The sequence below is a fragment of the Anomalospiza imberbis genome, chromosome 4 (genome assembly GCF_031753505.1).
Source record: "Anomalospiza imberbis isolate Cuckoo-Finch-1a 21T00152 chromosome 4, ASM3175350v1, whole genome shotgun sequence".
Lineage (NCBI taxonomy): Eukaryota > Metazoa > Chordata > Aves > Passeriformes > Viduidae > Anomalospiza > Anomalospiza imberbis.
This window is the reverse complement of record NC_089684.1, coordinates 66,856,615-66,876,620: the sequence shown is the minus strand read 5'-3', so window position 1 is coordinate 66,876,620 and position 20,006 is coordinate 66,856,615. Positions and strand designations below refer to the sequence as shown.

General features: G+C 37.6%; 1 protein-coding gene across 1 annotated transcript in view; it reads right to left on the bottom strand.

Annotated features, from left to right (window-relative positions):
* Positions 1–3,941: 3,941 nt before the first annotated feature.
* The window catches only part of GRXCR1 (glutaredoxin and cysteine rich domain containing 1), a 36,865-nt gene continuing 20,800 nt past the window's right edge, over positions 3,942–20,006 (bottom strand). Inside the window, exons 3-6 of the mRNA XM_068189247.1 lie at positions 19,777–19,781; positions 13,013–13,236; positions 6,057–6,122; positions 3,942–4,159 (exon numbers count right to left, since the gene is read on the bottom strand). Of these exons, the coding sequence (XP_068045348.1) occupies positions 3,980–4,159; positions 6,057–6,122; positions 13,013–13,236; positions 19,777–19,781 (475 nt within the window). The 3' untranslated portion in view covers positions 3,942–3,979. The remainder of the gene's footprint in view (positions 4,160–6,056; positions 6,123–13,012; positions 13,237–19,776; positions 19,782–20,006) is intronic.

Below are 20,006 nucleotides of genomic sequence, written 5' to 3'. Positions count from 1 at the left end.
AGTGCTGCAAGCTACTGGACTGAAACTCCAAACCTTAGAGCTTCTTTCTTAAGCTCATAAAGACTTTTGCATAGAAACAGCCTAAGGATTACCTTGCTCTCTGATACTAGCTCTCATATAGGTCAATATGCCGAGCTGTCAGGTAGAGAACATTTACTTGGATCCTACTTCAGCCTTGTCATGAGGGCCAGAAACAAGAGAAGCAGAGCTTGATGCCTTTAGAAATAGAAAATTTCCTGTACAAAGATGCAGTTGGATGAATCTTATTTGTTAGAGCAGAGGAGATGGCTGCTAACTCCTTGGAAGTAAAGATGCATGACTGGTATAAATCAGACCTACATACCTAATTTTATTTCAGAATTACTTAAAAGCTGCATTGCTAGCTGCCTGATGCATCTTTTATACTAGAAACCATCATATCTCAACTGGCTTCTGCGCTTGTCTTTGTAATGCTGTCATTCTGCCACACTTAGTGTTTCTAAGGATGGCTGGGGAGAGCTGAGAAGCCAGACCCAAAACCCTAGCAGAGATTGTAAACAGTACATGAAAAAATATCTCCTTAAAAAAAAAAAAAATAGTTCTGTTTTTCATGCAGGCTGTCACAAGAAAAATACATCTGGAGAGAATAAACTAATAATTCAGTTGGTAAGAGAGGAGAGAAAAAATCCTTTTCTAGTACACTGACAAATACTCAGTGCCTGAAGAATGCTATGTGTGTCAGCATTAGGTGTCCTGCGTCTCCCATAGAGATCCTTGGGAAAAAAAAAAAAAAAAAAAAAGATTTTGCAAAACTTGACCTTTTGCTTTCATAATTTTTCCTTCTGAAAATAAAACTAAGGAGGTTTTGCCTTCCTTTCTCATTGGCATTAGGTGCCTCTGAAGGGTTAGAGCCTTGGCTAGGAGAGTTGTTGCATCCCAGGTTTGGGTTCACATTATGGGTTTTTTTTCTTTGTTAGTTTTCCAGTTCTCTGTACCCTCGTGCATCCCCCGGGTTTTTCCCTACTCCTGTAGTTTCCGTGCCCATCTCCCCGTTCTCGCAGTCCCACTCACCCCAAAGTCTCGTGTCCGCCCCTGCCGTGTTCCCATTGGTCGCTGTAGTACACGTCATCACCGCGATGTTTGTACCCATTGGGCGGGAGGACTCCCCGTCTGCCCTATCCCTTCCCTATTTCATCCCATTCCTTGGCATGCTCAAGGCCATTTGCGTCCGTGCAAAGCTGGGATCAGCTGCAGCCTTTCCATCGCAGCTCTCGCAGCCAATAAAGCATCCAGCCGCCACGCGGACGGATTTGGACAAATTCCCTGCCTCTTTGTTTCTTCCCTCGCGCCGACGGCAAAGCGCGGCCAACAGCCCACCCCGGAGCGCGACAGCAAAAGCGCCCGGGAACTGCGGCGAGCCCTGGCCCCGACGAAAAGCTGAGACGCCCAAGCCGGGCATTCGGGAGCTGACCGGGGCCGAGAAAAATAAAGAGCAGCCGCGGAGAGTCTCTCCAGATTTCTTTCAGAGCCCCTAGAGATAAATCAGGAAAGAAGAAGGATTTGTTTCACTCTGAGGAGAAGTCATTTTCTGATTGCCTGAATGGCAAGAAAATCAGCTTCAAACCCTTCTTCCGGGTCAATGAAGAAATTTTGCTTTCAGTGAAACTGAAAATGTTTCGCATACTTTGTCAAGTCATAGTAATTTGGTCATATGGTGGGTGAATGGTGATATGAACCATCTCATCAAACAATATGTCCTCTCAGGGGTGAAGGCTGTGGAGTTACACTATCACAAATGCAGTGGCATTTTCTTCACTAGTAATTTCCCTCAAGGATGAATTTGAGTATGCCATCTTGAGTTCAGTATTCACTACTGTGAATGTTCTCACTCTCAAGATCCATAGCAAGTTAAAAAACTAAAAAAAATTGCTTTCATGCATCAGAAATGATGACTTTCTAATCATCAGTATTCTGCTTTATGCTGCCTTTCATTCTGTATCATACCTGCTTGGACTGCAATAGTAGCCAGAAATAGAAGGCACATGACTATTAAATAAAAGAATGGTAATGTATTTTCTTTCTTCTTTTCTTACCCATGCTGTAAAGAAGCACATCTGCAATTCAGAATTTTATAGGTGAGGCGCTGCTAAGAATTATGGATGGCCTTTGTATAAGATTTAATATCTCTTATGTTATGCCAGAGATCCAGGTGCTTCCTCTGAGCCTTAAGGTAGAATCTGTAGGAGCAGTAGGATCATACAAGCACTTTCAAGCCTGCACATTCAACGTGTATTAGAATATGCATAAGTCCCTTAGATTCAAATGTTGGAAGACATAAGTAAGCTCAACTTGTCCAACTCTTCAGCACCAGCTACCACCTCTAGACACAGCAAGTGGAAGGAAGGTGGAGGAAAGATGTCTAATGATTCAGTGAGGAAAATAAGGCATCAGAAAAACAAAGGTTTTCAGAGGGGGTTTTTTGGGGTTTTTTGGTGGGTTTTTTTTGGTTTTTGTTTTTTTTTTTTTTTTTTTTTTTTTTTTGTTTTTTGTTTTGGTTTTTTTTTTTTTTTTTTTGCTTTTTTTTTTTTGCAAGCCATGTTTTGTGAAGCTGTGGCTATCCTGGTTTATACCACAGCTGCGCTGTGCCCAAAAGACTGAAAGAATACCTGAGTTTTACATCAAAGAGAAACTAAGGAAGGTTATATGAGAAAGAAGGAAGGGAAATGGGGTACCAAACCAGAGTAAACAACATCTAGTAAAGCAAACTGACTTACCCAAACCCCAGTCAGCACAACTTTACAAAGAACAAGGAAAGAAGCATAAATGACATGGCTCAAGACTTGCTAATGCAGCTTGGGCAGGGTGAAATGACTACCAGGGAAGCTTTTTCTAGCCAACACTAATTTCAGCAAGGTGCTTTCTACTACCATTCTACTACTTGTGCCAGTACAGACTGACAGCAGGAACATGAGGCAGATGTGCAATGTCAGAATGACCAGCTGGTGATGGCTCGCTAAAGTTATCCTGTTAAAAAGTATTCTGTGGAAGTGCATGAATGGTAATGCACTCCCAAACTGGAGTCTATTCAGTGTGAAGAGCCCACAGGCCATTGAGGTTAATCACTGACTAATTCTCTTGTGCTTGTGCTGGGGAAACCCACTAAAATTGGCAAAGGTATTTACACTACGGGAGCTGTCTGGGCATAGACCTGGGCCTTCCTGGGGAACAGATGCCCTGAAACAACCATGCTAGTCTATTCATCGAACCTCAACAATTACTAAGCTGAAAAAACTGAAATCTCACCCTCAATTACTCTTATGCAATTTATAAAGCTGTCAGGTGTTCTCACTGAATCATTATAAAATCTACTGTGACATACAGAATCATAAAGCTCTGAGATACTACCATGCTTATGAACACCTACTGTATTAAATGTAACTTTGTCTAACAATAATAATTTTGTAACAAAGAGAATACAGTACTAAAAGAGAAAGTTGATTCATGGAACTTTCAAGAAATGTTTCTATTCTTCTGTTGCCACATAGAATTCAGGATAGAATTGAGGCCTAGTGACTTTTCAGGGAAGTGCTGTATGGACCAGTCTTGGGCAAGTCCACATTACAAAATCTTTATCCTTACTGAATTTGAAAACAGCACTGCTCAATAATCGGAAGTTTAACCTTCATTTGCTGTAATTTTCAGTGCATTACTCAAAACCACATATGATTGCTGATGATCCCATATAGAAAAAGAAAGAATTCATATATGTGATAAGCTTTCCAGACTACAAATCTCTCATAAGGATACTAGAAAGATGTATTTTAGAGTTCATTATATGGTCGATAATCGAAGATTAAAAAGCTCAAATGCTCAAACCAGATGTATACAACAAATGGATTTTTATTGACTGTTTTGGATAAATGGATTAATTAAAAAAAAATATGTATTACAAACTGGTGCAGTACAATAAAATTTGTTTGAACATGTGGAGATGCCATTTTTAGCCTGCACAGCTCCTGCAGCGCTGGAGCCCATTCTCATTGCAAGCAGTGCACTTGAGGGCTTTGAAGGAGTCCGTAAAGCAGTTCCGGAACACGGACATCTTGCTCCCATGGCACGCTGAGCACGGCAGGAAACCAAAGCCCCCACAAGAGGGGCACTCTTGAGGGTGCTGGACTCTCTGCTCAAAGAATGAAAGAAAGACAGAAATGTTACCTCATCAATCACCATAAGGTCTAGGACAATGAGGACTTCAGGACAGCTAAAATACACATCCTGGTTCCCATTTTGGGCAAGACCCACCACTCCATCCCATGGCAAACCACCATGGAAGAGCAGTAAGTCTGCCTTTTCCTTTGGCCAGATCCACATGCAATGTCAGCGAGGCTCCCTGCAGGTTCATTGGTCACTTAATACCTCTGTAGCCTGCATTTATACTTGCCAAAATAGCAAGTGAAAGGATAGCTTGCATGCATTACTTGGATGTTGTTTAGGTCTAGATTAAATCTAGAGGTACTACGATGATTGAATCCAAACTCCAGGCAGTTTATGCTGATGCTACGTTTTCTATGCTGAACATTAAGATATTATGACTTTCAGCATTTGCATGCTTATGCTGAACATATTATACCTATTACAGTTAAAGCTGATGATATCAAAAAGCCATTCATAGCTTCTGACAAGTGGTACTCAAGGAAATAAGTGGTGCATTCAAATTTATGGGTGTAGAATGCTGAAGCTTTAAGAGTAAAGAAGAAAGATCATCAGTGTCCAACAGTTATACCCAGAAGGAAGGCTTGAAGCCTCTCAATTGTCCCAATTCCCAAGTAAAACAATAAATTTCCTCTATTTTTTTATTGGATTAAAGACAGCGGAGCATAGAAGAAGAGATTTCAAAGACACTTTTAAGTTTCACTTGCTGAAAATGTGGCTAGTTTATTTAATGATTGTCTTAAAGTTCAAATCAGAGAAAGGATAAGGTATGCCACTTTGTGTACTTACCACCACATCTTTTAGCATTGCACTGCTGAGTAAGGACTTTGCAGGTTTGTTCACAAAGAACAAAAATCCATACAATTTCTGCTACCGTTAGTCTGAGGAATTATGTACCACTAAAAATTTGTGACAAATTATTACCAGAGTACAGTAAAATACCCACAGAAAATGTAGTATCTGGAGCATCATCAAGAAAAAATGAAAATATTTCTGCAAATCCATTAATAATTGCATTCATCTATTGAAAACTCAGATGAACATGCAAACAAGGCATTTTTTTCTTTTTGTTCTGTAGCTTATAAACATGCTGTCCTTCACAAGGCAAACAGCTCCTATTACTATTAGCTCTTCCAGGGACAACGACTGGAAATATTTAAAGTAAAAGTAACATTCTTTTTATCTCAGGTGTGCTCTCATCTTTCATAATTTTTGATGATTGTTTACTACATTGAACATCATTGCAAATAATCTCAAAATTTTAGGAGAGTAATATTTTTAATCTTTAAATTCACTATTGCTTGTTGGGCTTGTAAATGTACAGATACCTTTAGATGTAGTTAAGAGTACTAACAAAGTTACTAAAATAAAGCAAAATTGTTTTAGCTCAGTTTCTTGAACAATGGCCATTTCCTCCTAGAAGAGGTGGCAGTTTGTGGAACCACTTTCTGCATCTCCAGCAAAGAAGAAAACAGCCTGCCCCTTGTAAGTGCTGTAAACCCATTTTTGAGAAAAAAATAAATGAGAGAAAGAAAAAACCCAAACCAACCAAACACACCATAAAACACCGAAAGTCAGTGAAGCAGTGGTTGTATTCAGAGAGAAGTTATCAGTTTCCTGTAGTCTGACATTGTTAGTTCTATATATGTACTTTTTTGTCCCAAGATTAGGACACACATTTGGCTAGGTAATAACAATTTAGGGCCTCCATCCCAAAACAGGGTGCAACAAAGAGTAAAACAAAAAAAAACATTTGGGTTCATCAGTTTATAGTAGAAGAAAAGGATATGGTAAAAAAAGAAAATCTACTTGATTACAAGTAGTAAATGTATATTCCCTATATTTATTTGCAGAAATACAATTACCTCAATTTTGGTTAAGAGGTCCTGCAGTTCCCCAGATTCATTCATTAGTAAAATTTTCTCAGCACCCTATCGGGAAAACAAGATGAAAAATGTCAGGCATTTTACCATGCAAAAAACAGAGATGATTAGAAGATTTGGATTTGAAATTTTAAACAGGCTGAGGACAAATTTGACTCACATTAATTATATTGCAATTAGGTCAACCTTAGTAAAGCTAGAAGGAGAGGAGAATCTAATCACAGGTCTGATAGTAATGCCTAAAGTTCGTTAACAGGTGATGTATCACATTGCCTTTTCTGTAAAAGGTAACACAGCTTGTAAATTTTGATTGTCTTCCCCTTATTTTACAAGGTATGTTTCCTGACAGAATAAGAAATATTTCTAGTTATTATGCAAAAAAAATTACAATTTTATAAATATACAACACATCAGAGAATGCAGCAAAATGAGAAGAGGTGATTGTATTTCAAATATTCTGGCAGCTGAGCACTGAATTAAGACATAATGTACCTAATGTACAACACAAGGAGGAAAAGACTATTGAAAACACTCTAACAACATTAAATTCAGACACAATGGTACGTAATAATAATTTAGTCTGACTACATTAGGCCTCTTAGTGTTTCTGTGTCCTGAGCCAAACCTCTATTGAAGTGCTGGGGACTTTTTCCTCCTGTAAGTAAATGCTAAGAGACCTGCAGAAAAAAATTAAAGTGTTAGGGAGGATATGGAACTCTTTGTTCCCTTCTCTTCTAATTAGAGCACCACATTTGAACATCTATACTTTACTTAGGGAACCAATTTCCTTGAATATTAATTATTGTGAAATACTTGCAGACACATTTTAACCAGAAACCAACAAAAGGTGAGGAAACTGAGGCACAGATAAAAAGGCCTTACTTGTTGCCGGGGCAATTGGCCACATCTTCACCCCGTGGTGAGTACATGCTGTTGTGCTGCATCAGTTTGCTGGTCCCTGCATTTCCAGATTGTTAAATTGTGTTTGATAATTTTAGTTAATAAGGAAAATGTTAATATTTTAGTGGCTGCGGAAAGCCACATTTTCAGTGGACACTGCTCTTACAGTGTTATACTTTCAAAGAGAGATATTTTTTAAAAAGAAGTATCACACAAGGTAATTGGTTGTAGTCAATTAGTCACAGAAGATGACAGAGGACTGATGAGCTAGCCTTATTGTGCTGACTCCTACTGAAATCCATTACAGATCACGGGCACAGAGTGCACCAGCTCCAACTTGTGCATGAGGCTGTCTGAGTCCCCAGCCAAGCAGGTTTTAGCAGTCTGTTGGCCCCTTTCATGCTTGTCCTCTCATCTTTGCTTTCACACAGAGGAGTAGGCAATGGGAGCAACGTGGCCAAGGCAGCCCATGGAGTATTAGCTTGGGGTTTGAATACACTGCAGCAGCTTAAGACAAACCTTGTGCTGCTCATCTGAAGTAGAGACATTAAGGATTTGCAACTTTATTGATGATGGGATTGCAGCATTCCAAATTCCTTAAGCTGGACAAGCCTCAATTTTCCCCCTTTAGGAAAAGCTCTCTTCTCTGTTGCCACAGGGAAAAGCATTCCTGCAACTTCTGCCCTATGTTTCAGTGATGTTGTATAATGCTAATTGGCTTTTACAACACAGTAATTAAAAGCTTGACAGGTTTCCCATTATAGATTTATATTTTAAAGGATTTATATTTCTGATGACATTCAGTCAGTCAGCTGGGTTCCTTTCAAAGTAGAAAGCTATGGTTTTTAAATTAAAACCCAAACATCAGAATGGCTATCAATGTTTTTAAGTGCCACTCTGTCATCTCTGATTAATGGCTGCCGCAAGTAATAGTAGAAATATAAGTAAAAGTCTATAGAGGTTAAACTTCCCTCTGGATCTTTGAGTCTTAACACACAGAATCCATAATTAATAGAGTAATTAACACAGATGTTAAGTCCAATAGGTCTTTCTGACCAGAGAGTGATGCCTTTCTTTTACTTCCTAGGTTGTGCTCAGTCTACAATTGCTCAGAAAGGTATGTGAAGCCTTAAATGGTCTGTCCCTCCAGAGAGTAATATAAGGAGTATGAGGGACAATGGATATAATCTTCAGTGAGAAGTGAGTTTTCAGATTTTTACCCATTTTTTTAAATTTCAAAACAGAAGCCTGTGAATAGTTTGTCTACTAATTTTACTGAATCTCTACCATGCTGGAGGAGTCCAGGAGTTGTAGTCAGATATTCCATTGACAAGGAAATGTCACAGACTTTGCTAAATCACTCAGCATTTTTTCCAGACCCTTTTAATTAATAAAATTATTTTCCCAATTTTCCCTTGAGGACATCCAGAAATTAACATCTTATTTCAAATATTAAATTCCCATTAAGTGTACAACTAGGACAAGGTCCACTAAGTTTTCTACTGCCCCAACTCTGTCTGTTCCATAAACATGTCTGTTGCTACCTATCTTGGATATAAACCATTACCACTTCCACAATGTAATTCTTCATCAAGGAATAAACACAGATATATGGCTCTACATTTGGCTTTACTAGAATACCTGCAGGTTTTGGGAAGCACCATTCCCTATATACCGAGAATAATTAGCAAGGCCCCACAACATCCCTCTTGTGGACACATTTGCAATGCAGATAAATTGCATGCCTTATTTCCTATTTTGCTAAGCACATAAGCAAGGCTTCTTGTTAAGGCAGCAAAAATGCACTCACACACTTCACCATTCACTGGCTCTTGTCTTCACTGGGACATTCCAAGGAGCTGGGCTGTGCATGTCCTGTCTCTGTCCACAACATCACACCTCTCACAGCCAGGGGCCCCTTGGCAGCAGGTACACAGGGGATACAAATAACTGCCTGGAAATCTGCCCATCAACTGAGACAATTGACACTGCAATATAGTACCAGCACCAGAAATTCTGGATTTGGTATGCAAAGAATGGGAAAGGTTAATGTGTAAAAAGCAACTGAATCCTGTGTTTCCTGACATGTTAAACTGCAAAATGGAGGAAACAAGTGGGAAAAGCCTAGGTGACTGAATGCAATAATTAAATAATAGTTTTACTGGCACAGAGCCATCCATATCCTCCCATTAAGTGAATACCAGAAGAATATATTTAACAAAACACAGAAAACAACTAAATATATATGGCCACTGGAAATCAGATAAAAGGAAACTGTTAATTCCTGTTTCACAAAAAAAAAAAATTACAAATGTATTTTCTAAAAGTCAGTTACAAAAACAGTTGCATTATTCTTTGGAAAGGATTATAACCAATGTGTCAAATAAAATAATTTTACTATAAATCTAATGCTGTTTTGCATTCATTCTAGCTGGGAAAACCAAACAGGAGACATTTTCTTCAGAAAAAACAATCTTAAATTCACATATCTGAAAAAAATCAAGGTTCACTTGTATGACAAGTGAATGCTGGTATTCAATCATATATTTCAAGTGAAAAGAATACATGTATTTTTAAAATATTATACTATGAGTTAAGATATTTACAATGAATTTCTTACTTGACTGTTTTATTTTCATCCCTTTTCCAGGAGTATAAATACATATATGTATATATATGTATATGTATATATGTATATATATATAAACCTTTAACTATTCTGAATGCCTTTATAAGACTAAATGAATGCTCCATTATTTTTTTTCTGTGTGGCTTTCTGTTATCTGCATTTTTATTCTGCATTGGTACCCCAGCAGATGGCATAATTCCATTTCAGATGGAGAAAACCTCAGGTAAAAAGAAGGATTAGATCACCCGGCAAAGAGTATGCAGCAGAAAGAAACAGCAATTTCCTGACAGACTGATATTTAGACAGTGTGTGTCAAGAAATACAATGAGTCAATCCTGAAAAAAAAGAGAAGATTAAAAGCCCCGCTGTACTACAGCATGCAGTGCTTTCCCTGACAGGGGCTAAAGATGATTTTTTTATTGCTTCTGCCCAAGTCATGGATTTGTTTCATTGTCCCTGTGCAGGCAATGATAAATTCCACAGCACTGTGAATATTTATCCCCACAGCCTGCAATGCTCAATCAACGTTGTCCATCCTTCTGAATAGCCTGGGTACAATATACTCTATCAGATGTACATATGGGTTTTGGTGCTTTTGTTACTTTTATCTCATTAAGAATAATCTTTCACCTTTCAAAATTGTTCATATTTTATTTCACGTTTGGGGTTTTTTCTTATTATGACTCATTGAAAGCTGCATTGCTCAATATAGATTCTCCTTTGTACTGCTCCATGCAATCTCCTTCAGGGAAGGATTTCTCAGGAAACAAATACTCAAAATGAAAATAAAAAAAAATAAAGAGGAAAACATTGCACAATTTATTTACTGACACACCAGGCTTTGGGGTTTCTGTGTTTCATTTGCATATGAGAAGTTAATTACTCTAAAAACCATTATAGAAATATCCATGTTACCAACGAGACCAAATTCTGTAATTAGTTCTCGATTGTGTTTTAATGAAACACTAGCCTAGCACAGGTTCCAGCCAACATACAGCCTTTAGGGTCACGATGCACTGTCTTCTGAAAGTGAATTGACAGAGCTGGGGGGGAAATACTTGATTGCCAGACCTTCTCAACACACACCCCTCCTTATTTCTCTAAATAAATGAATTTCACATTCTCTTGTGAAGACATATTAAGACAGAGAAATAACTGCCATAAAATAGTGGGGCTTGCCACATTTACCAAACAGAATGAGGGCACACAGGTCCCTTGAGCCTGGCCAAGTGACAGGCTCATCCTGGGGCTCTCCTCCCCCAGCATGCCAGCCACAGGCGCTCCGCTCGCAGCCACAGAGTGCTGCCCATGTTAGCCTTGATCACACTGAACTTTCTCATCATGCTAAAGCACATCTCCTCTCAGCTAAAGCACACCAGAGTGGTGTTGCAGCAAGCAGCAGTGCCTCCCATGGTGATAATTAGTGGAGAGCATGGAGGGCACAGACCTTGTGCAGGAGGAGGGGTGAGGCACACGCTGCCATGAGCTCTCTGTGAGCAGAGGAGCTGTCTCATGCATTGTTCCCTGCCTGCAAAGCTGCTTTTCCACAAATAATGTCATTCTTACATGAAATAACTTTAATTAACTCATTCAACTAAGGTGTTTTTTCCAGCTAACTACAGTGTACCTCATCAAGTTAAGGGAAAAAAAAAAAAAAAAAGAGAGAAAGGAAAAGAAGCAGGAAAACCCACACCATATCTGGGGGTTTTCCTGATTTTTAGTAGCCCATTTTAGTTTTCTTGTGTTAAACAATGTAAGTGTCATTTCCTTGCTGCAATGAATGTGTCTAGATCATAGTAAGCTATCTTCCTAATTTACTTGCCTTCTTTTCTACACCTCTCTAAAGATTCTCATACAGTACTTGGAGAGTTTTAATGAGATTTTATTGGGTTTTACACTGTCACTCCTCTTTTAGAAAACAATTTTCTCACAGTCTTTGAAAACAAGCAAACAAACAAAAAATCCCCCAACTGGGAGTGATTTAATGAGCCATCCATCATACCAAAAATGACCATATCCAGGCATTTCCTCCAGTTAAGCACACAATTTATTTAATCAGTTTCAGTAGCTTATCTGAATTCTTTTGACAAATTGATTATATGTGGACTGAGATTTTCTTGGAGTCAGTCATAACTCACTACTTACACTTTTGACATAACAATTAGATGAACAAATCTTCATCTGAATCCTGTTGAATTTTTAACTGCTCTTAAATGTAGCACTTTTACTCGTGTCTGGCTGGAGAACTCTCCAAATCAGAGTTTTGATAAAAGCATAGTCTACAATGAAGTAAAAATCACTGTCTGCTAACATTCTGCACACAAGTGGTTTTACAGCTGCTCTAGTGGTCTGGCAAGGCCTTTGACTGCAAATGCATTTGTTATAAAGCTCAGGGAAGCCTAACTCATGCAGAACACATGGAAATCTTGGAAGGGATGAGGGAAAAGAGGAGAAAGTGTTCATACAGCCCCAATATTTATTATCCCTGATGTTGGTTACACTGCATATTGTTACTTAAATGTTTTATGTAAATGAAAGCTTTAAGTGATGCAAACACAGTAACCTCACTGTGTTTAAATATAGTTTGCCTTCACAAATCACAGCCTCACAGTTGGTGCTAATTGCTAGCTTTTCACCACTCAATACCTTCACCACAAATACCTTCTCTGAGTTTTCAAACTGTTTTCTTTGTGCCACTTTCCAGAATCTTTTTTTTTTTATTTTTTTTTCTGTTTATGAGAAATAAATTTCAAATATACAGGTTCAATGAAAAGGTGAGTTTGAATATACATAGGCTTCTAGACCTAGAATACTAGTGTGCAAATTGGGAGTTTCCATTTGGAGTTTATGTTTTACAGTAAGGCAGTATAGGGTCTTCTCTCTTTTCTACAGCTAGGCTTTTTAAAAACTAAGTATTAATCAATTTGGGATCTAAAATATGTTCAGTTGATTACAGATCCTGATATAGACTGCATCATCTAAAATTCAATGTATATTTAAAGTCTGATACCCCAATGTGTTAGTCTTTTATTCAACACAGATATTAATAAATGACAGCTTTATGCTATGTGTGTCCATCTTCCTGGGTCAATCATACGTACAGGTTCTCATAAGGAAAAAAAAATTTCTCTAGATTTTCATGTTTCAACTACAAAATAAGATATTTTTTTAAGAAGCAGATGATATCTTAGATGTACTATTGCCTCTTACTCCCTGGTTATCTCTTGCATCTTCAGATCAAACTTATCAGTGAGGGTCTGTGCAGTGCATACTACAAAAGGATTTCTGTCTTTGTTACCATCACTGCAGCATTGTAGCCAATTTTCTTAAAATCTTGCTTCTCATTCATCAAGATTTTCATCTGCTCCTCCCAGTTGTAGAATAAAATATAAGTTCATGCTTTACTTACCCCAAGATAATGGCCATCAATAAACACAACAGGGAGTGAGGGAAGTTCGCAGACACTTCTGCATCTTTCATCTAGTTCTTTTCCATAATCACTGTTCAAAGCAATGTTTTTTTCTTCAAACTTAACTCTATGATTTTGAAATATCTTTCTAACCAGTTCACATCTTTCAAAAGTGGTTCTCACCACACGAAGACTGGTAGTATAAATTACTATGCGGCCAAACTCTGGGACTGTTGAGACCTGGAAAAAAAATAGTTCCCATTACATTAAGCAAAGGGTTAATATCTTCCAAGAATTGAGTAATCTTATTTAAAATATTATTTTAAAAAAAAACCAGCATCTTAAAAACACAAGCCAACATTCAACTTCTATTCAAATGTGAAGATGGTACAGGAAGAAGGAAGTTCTTGAAAACAGCAATTTAAGGCAACTTAAGTTTTTAAGTGAGGTGCAACTTGACTTTTTTGGAAAGTCTTAGAGATGGTAATTCAACATATATTTTCAAGAAACAGATATATTTTAGATCCTGACTGACTTCCAAATGGGAATAAATCAACACTGTTTTGCTGATGTCTGATTCTCTTAATACAGTCACTTGTGTTTGCACAGAGTTTGATTGTACCCAGACTAAGACCGACCTTGCTAGCTTAGATGTTATTGACAATCTGCTTCAAGACAAGAGCCTAAGCTAAGCCTTAGCCTGTCCAAGACCAAACATTAACTTAGAATACTTTAGGTCTCCATGCTGAACTAGATTATGACTGAAGAAGGTACAGTTGTATCCCTAATTTTTAATGTAGTTCCACAACAAATTATTCTAACATCCAAACAACAGTAAAAAAGTATATTTTTGTGTATTCAATGTCCAATCAAAAACCTACTGCAGCTAGCTGGAAAAAAGTTTCACACTACAATTCAGATTTTACTTTTTACCCCACTTTTCAATATGTAAAAGTTTATGCTGTTTCTTTCCTTTCTAGGATGACAACACTTAGATTGTGTAAATACTACAGGGATTAATTTCCCCAAGAGAGTGTGATAGATTTTCAAGAAGCCTGAGAATCATTCCTCTAAATAAAGATACTATGTTCAAACATATAACTAAAATCCCAGCTTTTTTAAAGGGTGGTAATGCATTTCCAAGCTTTCCAAATTATCCATTGTATTCAGCAAATTATATTTAATTATTTCATCAGTATTCCAGGAGTCAAAACACAAGTTAGAAAATAAAAAGCAAGAATACCTCTACTACACTGTAGCACTGTATGCAAAATGAACCTTGACGGGTGAAATAATTTTTCACGTATCTCATGAATTAACAATAAAAACATAGTCGTTAAATTGGGCAGATGCCATTGCAGATTTTGCAATATAACCAGTCATGCTTTAACTTACTACTTGAATACCAAAAAAAAATCCTCAAAAAAGTATATTCTGCTTAGAGAGGTGTTTACAAGGTTCTTCATATAGTAAAGAGTTCTCAGGAAAAACATTTGCATTTCACAGATCACTTACAGAAGAGTGGAGGTGTAATTGCCAACATATGTAGCCACGGCTTTCATCTCCCATTCAGGAAAGGAACCATGTTGTGATAGGTCAATATTTTTTCTCTTAGAATGGACGTCAGTAATTCAATTTTAAGAACAAGTTCTATAAAAATAGGCTACTTCTCTGCAGCCTATCTTCTAGGTTGAAAATCTGTTACACTGCTACTGCAGTATTGACTCTCCTCCAGCATATCGTTCACACATTCCAAGTGAGAGAATTAGCTCATTCTCTCCATAAAAGACAAGTACTCTACATAAATACTGCAAAATATTTCAGTAACCACACATGGGTTGCTTGAAGGAAGAGGAGTTTGTTGTTTTCATAAGTAACCAAAAGAAGTTCTTAAAATATTACTTAAATAGAAAATTTCACATATTCCTCATTTCTTCCTCTTTGGAGTGACAATACATTTTGAGGTGCGAAACAGGATCAAGCTCTTGTTCCTCCATAGCTCTAATCTCTAATGCTGCTTGTTCCCAGACACCAGAGGCTGGCAGCATAGGTACAGACAGTCATTATCTAGTAAAGCATCAGGACTGTGGTGTCCCTACAGCATACAAATAAGCAGCTGAAGAGATGGAAAAATGGAAAGTTGTAAAGTGATCCGGAAAGATATCAAGTGGAAGGGATGTACAAAGAGTCTTTTTTATGTTTATTCCTTTCTTTTTTCCTAATGTGGCAGTGAAAAAATACCATTGTTTGCCCTGCAAAGAAGTATCAAGAACACTGATTAAACAATTCTTCAGGGAAATTTTCATAAAACCCTTGTTTTCTGTGCTACAAATTTACACAACTTGTCCTTGCAAGGACTTTTACCATGGAAAGATATCATTCTTGCCACCTGTCTGAAAACCACATTAGTAATGAACAACAGGGGGGTTATAATCTATATTAATTCTTATTTTTCTAAGCAATATAGAGGCTGAAAACTGTAATATTTAATTACCAGAATACACTCTTGAAGTAAACCAGTAAACACTGTGCTTTTTCTTCCTAGGTTGGAACTGTGGCAAAACCATAATAAATAACTAGCAATGTAAATAAATTAAAAGAAAGACACTTTTGAAAATGAACTTTTACAATTTTGCTTTGCAAACTTGAAATTCAAATCACCTCATATAACTCACATATGCATACAAAACTCTAGGTGAAATTAAACAGAAGGCTATTCTCTTGTTAATGGGAATGAAAAAACTTTAATAAAGCTGTGGAAGTTGGACAGATGGATATATCAAAAGATTTGAGGGAACTTATATTAACCACTTATTTGCACTTCTTGTAGGTGGAATTCTCATTGAAGCAAGAGGCTTATGATCCCTAAGCTTTCTATATATTTTTCATATATTTGTAGCTTTTTAGATAGCTAATGCATGGCTGTAGCTCCAGTACTTTTCCTACCCTTTCCCCTAGATATTAGAACAATAAGCTAACCTTGAAATAAATTCCAGAAATACTGTTTAGTCTTATTGTCAGGAAGATGGCCTACAAGAAGAACATTTTGGTTTCTAACCAGAATCTGAGACATCATAACAAGAAGTGGGGCAAAGAAGCCCTTGGACCAATTCCAAGGGGTTGACCCAGGGCTGGGTTTCTCTGGCAACTGAATCTCCTATTGGGCATACCCATTAGATAGCCTAATTAATTAACTTTGTAAATATTGTAGAAATCCAGCCAGGTGTGCCCATCACCACTGGAAGCTTCCAAATAAAGGTCTGCTTTTTACTTTACTGTTCTAATACTGTTGCAAGGCTTTTTTCTCTTTTGATTGTAAGCAACACTTACGGCCTAAGGTGGCAACTACTGTGTCATATTCAGGAAAACCCTATGAGCCAAGGCTGTGCTTCAGAGAAAGTGCCTATATGGAAAGATTGCCAAGGAAGAGATTTAAGTTTTCAGGAGGAAGTAAAGTTGCTTTAGTAGTAGTCTTCTACATCATTTAAAGCTCTTAGTTTAGCAGCCCAGTGTTACCATCTCCACAAGAGTAAGGGCACTTTCTGCTTTACTGCCTCAGCCTGAAGAGCTTGCATTTTCCTTGGGAGAATCAAGTAGCCAGCAACAGCAGCAGCATGACCTGCATCACTTCACAGCAGAGCTGTCACTTCCAGCCTAAGAAACAACTGCCCTTTTTTTCTGTCCAGAGAGAAAAAGTAATTGGTTTCACCTGTTCAATCCTATTCATGATTGAACATAAAAAAACCCACAGTGTTACTTACTTTGTGCCTGACTCAGTCTTTTCCCAGACTTCTTCATCAGGTCAGTCAGGGCTTTTGAAAATCATAGCATCATAGCATCATTGAATGGTTTGGGTTGTAAGGGACCTTAAAGACCACCTACTTCCAACACCTCTGCCAGAAGCAGGGACACCTCCCACCAGACCAGTTTGTTCAAAGCCCTGTCCTTATGTACAGCTGGGGGAAATCTATCCCTCTGCCATCCCAGCAGCATCCATCTGACATGGTTGACTAAATACAATCCTTAACTGGGGAAATCTTGAGGGATATCATCCATTAGGCTAAATTTGTGAGCTCATTAGCAAGCAGCACCACAAAAGAAAGGAAGAAATTGCTGATGAAAAAAGGCTTAATAGAACAAGCAGATGAGGAACAAAATGAAGGGATTCTGGGGACTGAAAAAGGGATGAAAATACAGAACTAAAACCAGATGATAAACTAAAACCTAAAATGTCAGGACAGAGAGAACAAGAGTAGTAGATACTAAATGTAGATATAAAAATATGAAAAATAGGACAAAAAAAAAAAAAAAGACAGGCAGCGAAACAAAACAAAGTAAATGATAAAACAGAGAGAATGTCACTGAAACCCTGAACCTTTTTTAAAGGAAATCCCAGTAGTCAATGTAACTGTACAACAAATACATTAGAGAATATGTGAATCTCCAAGTTGTTTGAAAATTTTGGAGTGTCTTTAAAAAAAACAAACTGGTTTGTATTACTACAGCTTCAGAAATATGAAATATTTGAGAATCATACTCCTCTAAAACTTGTCTTTGAGAATTTGCTTTTTCCCTATAACACTTGCCTCAACAATAATAACAGACTTCTCAGAAGCTCTGAACAAACAGTACAATAGTCAGGTGTTTCCATGGTGCTTCTGAAAGCCAAATAAATACCATTAATCTCTCATGAATATTTTTTGGGTTCAGACTTTCTTCATGATATCTTATCCCTGACTTTTGGGTCCAGCTGCAACTGAAGCAGCAGCAGAAGTATCCATGTTTTCCTACTGGTCTCATAGTTACCTTGGCCCTGACATGTCCTGCCAGACTGAGTAGGTATTTCTCTTCTCTTTGGAAGAGGAATTTATAAAATTAACAATTGAATAACAATATCAAATTAATTCTTCAGCATATTTGCTATGAATCACTCTCTAAACACTATAGATTTTATTTAATATATTTTACAGCATTTTTGTCTGCCTTGGTGACTTTGAGTGGCTTTTTATCTTTGAACCAAAACCCTTAACATGGATATTTCTGCAGCATGACTAATAGCTATTAGTGGTCCAAGCCAATGTTTTTCTGCTTTTAGTGTAAGAACCACTGCTATCCCTTGTGGCATAAAGTGATTGTTCCTAAAACAGTGGTGAAATTTGCTTTTTGAAAACCTTTGTATATGACCATGTCTGCAAAAAACTAAACAGACAAGTCCATCAGTGAGAGGAATAATGTACTCATGATGTTAGCCTCATTTTTATTTGGTTGCAAATGAAAACCATGAGAGCAACACTAGAAAAGTAGTCATGGCATTTTTTTTAATCCTCTCTCTAGAAAGAAAGTATAAACAGGTGTTTTAACCCCATAGGTTGAAAAGAATAGCTATTTACATGCATATATTATCATTAATTTCAATGAAAGCATCACCCACAACTTTACATTTGATTCTTTTAAAGAAAAAAATAATAAATGAAAAAAATTAGCTGTTATAGTACTTTGATAAAAGCTGAAATACTTTATCACCTATGGCATTTTTAAAGGTTTTTACTATATTCAGGTGTAACACTCAACATGTTATTTATGCAGTACTGAATTGCTTGTGTGACCTAAATCAAGGGATGATATACCCTTCTCTGTCTCACAATATCATCTTTCAACATCTCAGAGCATTCTGCTGAATTATGCACCCCTTGGCTCTGTAATTAGATACTATCAGACTGGCAGAAGTATCTGCTTCACCAAGTAGGCTGAGGCAGGAATCTAGAGCACATTACAAACCTTGTGCCAGAGATGCTTCAGTGAGTAAATGCAACACTCATGATCCAACAAAAATGTTGAGCAGAAGAAAACAAGTTATACATATATATATACGTATATACATTTTTGTATGTACACTTGCATATCTAAAAACTTGCATATCTAAACAGTCCTCACCCTCAGTGTCCTTACTGCTGCTCATCCAGCATGTACTCACACAACCAGGTTACAGCCTGCTCCCAGGTGACCTGAACTCTGATAAGAGGGCAAGTTATCTCCCCAGGGCTTGTGGTCTCTGCTAGATCCTGTTGCCTCTGCCTCCGTGGCCTCTAGAGTCAAACTGTGTGATACCGTCTAGCTCTGACTCTGGGGTAAAAGCAGCTCCTGTTCAACAGGGCACAGCAATGCTGAGAAGTCAGCCAGGGCAAAATTTTTTTCAAATAAATAAAAAATACGTTCAAATTAGTTGAAAGAAGATCACTATCTGTCCACATCTAATTGGATTTTATTTATCAAGTGCTGAAAGTTCTATCTGTATTTTCTTATTAATGTATTTATGCCATTCAGTGTATGACAGAACATGAAATGTTTGAAAATCAGAAGCAAATCTCTGAATAACTCTAACCTAGTCTACACTTCTCCTGGGAAGAAATATTGTAATATAATGCTTGCTTCTTTTTTTTGCTTGTTCAGTCCTTATTTCTCTCTCACCTCATATTTACCAATTTGACACCTTCAAGAAATTCTTCTGAAATAAAATAGAGACTCTGGGGAGACCCTTGGAAATGTTCCTCTAGTTGGTAAGAGAGAAGAAGCATTTCTGTTATGCAAGGACAGTCTTTACAGAGATTGAAGGGGAAGAGTCAGGAGCTGCTGAAAATAGTTTTGTTCTCAGCAGTTTACGTGAGACACTGGAAGCCAAAACAAGGAGGGTCCAACAACCTCCTTTCACATTGTGCAGTTCTTTGAACCATTCCTGTATTCAGCAGTAGCCAAACAAGATGTACCTAGACTGTCCTATGACATTTGTATGAATCCCCTTCAGGCAGAGCCTCCTATGCAGGGAACAGGGTAAGAGAGGTAATAGCTGAGCTGTTACCATTATTTGAATACCCCTTAGTAGTTGCAGAGATCTGTGATTTAATTTGCTAGTGTCCTCTTCCTCTCACATTAGCCTTATAAAGGCACCAAGCAAAACACAATACTATGGAGCACAAAACAAATATCAATACAATAT